Source organism: Fukomys damarensis, unplaced genomic scaffold (genome assembly GCF_012274545.1).
Source record: "Fukomys damarensis isolate Sample0158 unplaced genomic scaffold, DMR_v1.0_HiC HiC_scaffold_38, whole genome shotgun sequence".
Lineage (NCBI taxonomy): Eukaryota > Metazoa > Chordata > Mammalia > Rodentia > Bathyergidae > Fukomys > Fukomys damarensis.
Window position 1 is genome coordinate 51,665,469 of NW_022900950.1, and position 6,903 is coordinate 51,672,371.

The 6,903-nt window shown below is 39.9% G+C and overlaps 1 protein-coding gene across 7 annotated transcripts in view; it reads left to right on the forward strand.

The window, feature by feature from the left end:
- Positions 1-6: 6 nt before the first annotated feature.
- The window catches only part of Tsc22d1 (TSC22 domain family member 1), a 118,316-nt gene continuing 111,419 nt past the window's right edge, over positions 7-6,903 (forward strand). For 6 of the 7 annotated variants that reach the window (XM_010637055.3, XM_010637056.3, XM_033759965.1 and 3 more), the window contains exon 1: positions 19-3,245. In XM_010637055.3, coding sequence (XP_010635357.1) covers positions 379-3,245 — 2,867 coding nt within the window. In that variant the 5' untranslated portion in view covers positions 19-378. The other variant, XM_010637054.2, reaches the window with a different exon arrangement.

A 6,903-nucleotide genomic window follows, 5' to 3' on the forward strand; every position in this document is an offset into this window, starting at 1 on the left:
TGGCCAGAGAAGGTGGGCATTTCTCGCTTTTCCTCCCCTGCTCTCCCTTCCCCGCTCCCATTCCTTCCCCTCCCGTCTGCCCCGCACCCCACGTGAAGCGGAATGTAAAGGGGGGTGTGAGACTAGCGGGGAAAGTGAATGGCGGAGGACTGAAGGGGTCCCCCCTTCTGCTCCTCGGTCGCCCTGTTCACCCTCGTTCATCCTCCCTTCCTGAAGCTCGCCCTCGAAGGCAGCAGCAGCCGGCGCCTTAGGCTGAAGAGGAGGACTCGCGCCGGGCGGAGCGTCAGATTCAGTTTTCCTCTCCGGCGTCTCGAATACAAAGATTACGGTGCAGAAGGAAATTGCACTCGCCTCCTCCTCCTCCCGGTACCCAACACAATGCACCAGCCGCCTGAGTCCACCGCCGCGGCGGCCGCCGCCGCCGCTGCAGACATTAGTGTTAGGAAGATGGCGCACCCGACTATGTTCCCTCGAAGGGGCAGCGGTAGTGGCAGCGCCTCGGCTCTCAGTGCAGCAGGTACCGGTGTTGGTAGTGCTCCCACATCTGAAGATTTTCTGCCTCCGTCTCTGCTCCAGCCGGCGTCGTCTGCAGCATCTTCCACGACCGGACCACAGCCTCCACCTCCACAAAGCCTGAACCTCCTTTCGCAGGCTCAGCTGCAGGCACAGCCCCTTGCACCAGGCGGAACTCAGATGAAAAAGAAAAGTGGCTTCCAGATAACTAGTGTTACTCCAGCTCAGATATCTGCCAGTATCAGCTCTAACAATAGTATAGCAGAGGACACCGAGAGCTATGATGATCTGGATGAATCTCACACAGAAGATCTCTCTTCTTCTGAGATCCTTGATGTGTCACTATCCAGGGCTACTGACCTAGGGGAGCCTGAGCGCAGCTCCTCAGAGGAGACTCTGAATAACTTCCAGGAAGCAGAGACGCCTGGGGCAGTTTCTCCCAACCAGCCTCACCTTCCTCAACCCCATTTGCCTCACCTTCCACAACAGAATGTTGTGATCAATGGGAATGCTCATCCACACCACCTGCATCATCACCATCATATCCATCATGGGCACCACCTTCACCATGGGCACCACCATCCATCCCATGCTGCTGTGGCTAGTGCCTCCATTCCTGGAGTGCCACCTGCAAGCCCAGTATCCAGAAAACTGTCTACATCTGGAAGCTCTGAGGGTGTTATGCCAGTGACACCAACTTCTGCTGTATCATTGAGTGGCTCACCTGCATCTGTAATGACTAATATCCGGGCTGCAAGTACTACAGGCAGTGTAGGTATAAATTCTGGTACTGGCACTAGTACAATAAATAATGTTAATGTTGCTTCTGTGGGTAGTTTCAGTCCTAATGTGACAACCAGCATGCTTAGTAATGCTAACATAAATACAAGCAATATTCCTAGTGCTGCTACTGTAAGTGTTGGGCCTGGAGCTACCAGTATTGTTAATATGAATATCTTGAGTGGTATGGGCAATGGTACTGTTTCTTCTGTTAACAGTGTCCCTAATGCAGCTGCAGGGACGAATGTGGGATTGGTTTCAAGTCAGCAACAACCAACAGTTAGCACATCAAGGTTCAGAGTTGTGAAGTTAGATTCTACTTCTGAACCCTTTAAAAAAGGTAGATGGACTTGCACTGAGTTCTATGAAAAAGAAAATGCTGTATCTGCTACAGAAGGTGTGGTGACAAATAAAGTGGTGGAGACTGTAAAACAAAATCCGACAGAAGTGACTTCTGAGAGAGAGAGCACTAGTGGGAGTTCAGTGAGCAGCAGTGTCAGCACACTGAGTCACTACACAGAGAGTGTGGGAAGTGGAGAGATGGGAGTCCCCACTGTGGTGCAGCAGCAGCCACCAGCTCTTCAAGGTGTGGCCCTTCAACAGATGGATTTCAGTAGCAGTGGTCCACAGAGTATTTTAACAGTTAGTATACCACAGAGTATTTCTCAGTCACAGATGTCACAAGTACATGTACAGTCTCAAGAACTAGGATATCAGCAAAAACAAGGTCTTCAACCAGTACCTCTGCAAGCCACTGTAAATGCTGCAACTGGTATCCAGCCATCACCTATAAATGTAGTTGGTGTAACTTCAGCTTTAGGTCAGCAGCCTTCCATTGCTAGTTTGGCCCAACCCCAACTGCCATATTCACAGACAGCTCCTCCAGTGCAAGCTCCCCTTCCAGGGGCACCACCCCAGCAGTTACAATATGGACAACAGCAACCAATGGTTTCTACACAATTGGCCCCAGGCCATGGTCAATCAGTGACTCAAAATCCTACTTCAGAGTATGTACAGCAGCAGTCACTTCTGCAAACAGCAATGTCCTCTGGGCATTCCAGTTCTGCAGGAGTGGGAACAGGAACAGCGGTGATTCCTGTGGCTCAGCCACAGGGGATCCAGCTACCAGCGCAGTCCACAGCAGTTCAACCACAACCTGCAGGAACATCTGGCCACCTTGTTGGCCAGGCTCAAACAGCAGTGTCTGCTGCACCTATTGGTCAAATTGCAACTATTGGTCAACAGGCAAACATACCTACTGCAGTGCAGCAGTCTTCTACTCAAGCTACACCTTCAGTTATTCAGCAAGGTGCTCCTCCATCTTCACAAGTAGTTCCACCTGCTCAAACTGGGATTATTCATCAGGGAGTTCAAACTAGCACTTCAAGCCTTCCTCCACAGTTGGTTATTGCACCCCAGAGTACCTTGTTAACTGTGCCTCCCCAGCCACAAGGAGTAGAACCAGTAGTTCAAGGAGTTGTTTCGCAGCAGTTGCCCACAGTTAGTCCTTTACCCTCTGCTAGTAGTATTCCTGTTACAAACCAGGTTAGTTCAACTGGTCCTTCTGGAATGCCTTCTGCCCCAACAAACTTGGTTCCACCACAGAATATAGCACAACCCCCTGCCACTCAAAATGGTAATTTGATTCAAAGTGTTAGTCAACCTCCCTTGATAGCAACTAATATAAATTTGCCATTGGCACAACAGTTACCACTAAGTTCTGCTCAGTTCTCTGCACAATCATTAGCTCAGGCAATTGGAAGCCAAATTGACGATGCCAGGCGCACAGTGGAACCCTCCTTAGTTGGCTTACCTCAGACTACCAGTGGTGACAGTGGGGGAATGTCAGCAGTTTCAGATGGGAGTAGCAGCAGCCTAGCAGCCTCTGCTTCTCTTTTCCCGTTGAAGGTGCTACCGCTGACAACACCCTTGGTGGATGGCGAGGATGAGAGGTAAGATCATGGCATATTTCTGCAGGCATTCAGAGTTGAAATTAATCTATTCATTAGCAATATTGCACAAAATTATGAGTAAATGTTACATACTGTTTTGTGAGTTCATGCATATTCATGGTAAGTTTTTTAGATGAAAAGTTAAGGCATTTCTGAGTGGGTAGGAAGTAGTGTAATATATAAATGTCAAATTATTGAACTTATACTAATATTAAAATTTGGTTTGGGGTCAGCAAGTTTTTGTTTATAAAATGCTTTTTAAAAGATTAGTTATGAAAAGAAGCTTAAATTTTGCTAATCCGCAAAATAGTTAATCTATTCTCTTGAGTTACTAAAATCCTTGTGAAGAACTCTTTGGAGGGCTGCAGTTCACACATATGTTCTCCTTTATAGATAATTATTTTTCAGTTACTATATAATTTCATCTTAAGCTGTGAAAGATATGGTTACCTGATTTTCCTAGTCAAGCACTAGGAAAGATGACCTAATCTGGGCTCTTATAGGTTGACCTTATAATGTATTTCAGCTTTTGTAGTCTTAATTTAATGTTTACTTTATCTGAACCAAAAAGGAATGGCACTCTTTAAAACATTTTGGGTGGTGAGGGATGAGGCATACACTGTCAAAATAACTAGATTTGTCTTTGATAGTATGCTGTGTTTTTTCTTTTGCATAGTACAGCAAGGTGGTAGCCATTTTAAGGGTGAAGAAAGCCTTGGGAGTGTTGAATTTATACAAGCATGAAAATAAGATTGTCTGCTAATCTCCACCTGTTCACTCCCCTCCCCCCAAAAGCATATATAGCCTGAAATACATTATTACACCAGCATTTTTTCAGATTGGAAGTGATGAACTAATCACTCTTATTGACTCAAATTGCATCTTTGAAGCTGACTGGCTAGAAAAGTTGTGAAATTTTATATTTCTACATAGCTTTAGGACTTAGGTGATTTATATTTTTTAAAGGAACATTCTTTTCACAAATCTGTCAGTCTGGCTAACCTTGATAAAATATAGGAGTTAATGAAAAGACTATTCATTTTCACTGGAATTTTGAGTAAGCGTGCAAGATATTTAATTATTTTAGTATTAGCTGAAGATTTTTGGGCTTGAACTTCACTCAAACCAGTTGAAGTATTTATGTCCAATACATCTGTTTGTGGTTTTTACTTTGGAAAAACAGTTTACTGCAGAAAAATTTTAATTTTAGAAAAAAAAAGGTTAAATGTTTTAGTGTAGTTTTTTTTTAAGTTAAAATTAAAAGGCATGGTTAATTGAAACAAGTTAAATTTTTGTCTTTCAAGTTTTTGATTATATTTCCAGTGGGCATATAGTTAAAATCTTGCTACTGACTAAATGTATTCTGTGTATTTTTACAAAATTGTACTTTTAAAGATAGACTTTTCTTAAGAGGTAGCTTCCTTAATAATTCCATTATAACTGTTGTTTGGCTTTTAACTTTGTACTCACCTGTAATTTTAAAGAATTATTTTAGTTTTTCATGTTTTCTAAATAAAGGGTGTGATCTCAATGAAGCATGTATAAAAACAAGTATATAGGTGCTAAATTTAGAGAAATAAAAGACAAGAGTGACAATCAAGTGAAACCTACACACTGAATGAAAACCTTCCTTGATATTGTTAATTATCATTTGTGGTCTCTTGGTACACCTTTTTCTTGTTTTCCTTCTCTTGATATAGAGAGTGTGGTAGGGCTTTCCAAATCTAGGTGTTTCACACAGTTAAAAGTCAGAATTCTACTAAAAACTAGGGTTTTTAATTGTAGGGCTGGATTCCTAGTTAAAGATATTAACAAAAAATTATTTTCCAGATAGTAATTGAGCTAAAGAATAATTAGGGGGAAATTATGTAGAAAGGTTTGAAATTTTAGAAAGAGACTAGAAATATGATTAAATATTGATGTAAAGTAACTTGTCTTCAGAATGTACTTGTTTTGAATTTATGAATTGGAACCTTCATTGACATCGAGTTGAATAATCAAAACCAGAAAAATTTTGAGTGGTATCCTTCAAATTCTTTAAAAATCAAACTATTTCACCCCTAAAAGGGCAGAAAATATATTTGTATATATTTTGGAAAAATATAAGTTAAAAAAAATATATAAAATATATATTAAAGTTGCCCTTGGGAGAAGACCAGAAAAAAAAAGTGATACAATCTTTAAATATGTATTTATTTTTACTTTTCTTTCTTCGTTAGCTTCTGTGTCACTTGACTACTTCTAGGCCTGGTCACCATTAGTCTCTTAGTGGAGAATGGGTACATTATCATTTCAATGTTTGATACAGGAAGTATGTTTACTGTAAATTTTTGGTGGTAGAATGAATGAAAGTGGTTATTTAATCATCTTTTGTCAGTGTTTTAGGACTTTAGGTTTTATAATGTTTACGAGACACAAAAAGTTTGCAATTGGCTGTTACAAACTGTAAAGATTAGAAACATGGCTCAAGGCATTAAGGTTGTATATCTTTCAAAAAATCATTCTTATTAAAATGGCTTGATTTAGTCTTCAATATGAACTTACTTTACAAAATTGGGAAGATTAGTTATTTTACTCCAAAAAAGCAATATTTTGTTTTGTGATTGTTAGTACAGTTTGATGTGAAATTATTGAACTTCTATTCATCCTTCAAGACTGACTCAGCTCAGATGTTTCCTCTACAGGATTTTCTTTCCCTAGGGGATATTTCCTATCCTTTCTTAATGTTCCTCTGCTTTAGTGCTGCTTAATAACATTATATTTGATTATAATTATGTTTACTAGTCTTTCCCGCAAGACTAGGAATTCTTCAAGGGAAGGGGCTAAATTTTTTTTAACAAATTAATGAGCAGATCTTTCTCTGCTTTTTCTCTGGGTGTAAAGTGTATGTTGTTTCTCATCTTAACACTACTGTTAGAGATGTAGGATAGTATAATTTATGCAGTGGATTGAGAAGAAATCAATAAAATGACTTCCTCTTCATTGTTCCTTGAGGCAAATTGATGACTATATTCCAAATACAGTGCGTGTTTTATATAGTAGGTCCTCAAATATTTATCAAAAAGGAATGGATATTTTTAACATGTAAAATAGGAGTAATCCTTTCGCCTACTTCCAAAGGTGGTAGGATCAGTTAGAACGCTTTTTATCTATAAAATGCCAAGTTGTAAGTTTTAAAAGTATTTTTTTATTTGAAATGTACATACAATTTAAAGAGCTAATAGTTTACATGGTTATCTTAAATAACTGAATATATAAGCTGCTCTCTCCTAGATTTTCTTTCCTGGAAGCGCTTTCACCTCTTTCAGATGATTATTCTGATCCTTGTATTTTAACATGCTTAAGTTGCTCCGAGATCTGTAACATAGCTTAGTGGTTAGGAGCACAGACTCTGGATTAGATTGCTTAGGTTTTATCTTTCCTCTGTCATCGGCTAGTTTTATTAACTTTGGGCTATTTAACCCTTCTGTGCCTCAGTTTTCCCATTTTAAAAGCTGGGAATAACAGTATGTGTCAAAGTTGTTAGCATTAAATTAATTTGGTATACCCTTAGAATTTTGTCTAATTCATTATGCCCTAAATAAGTGTTTGTTAAATAAAATAATTCCTTGTTTTGTTTTTCGGCTTCATTAACTTTGTTTTTTTTTTTTTTTTTTTT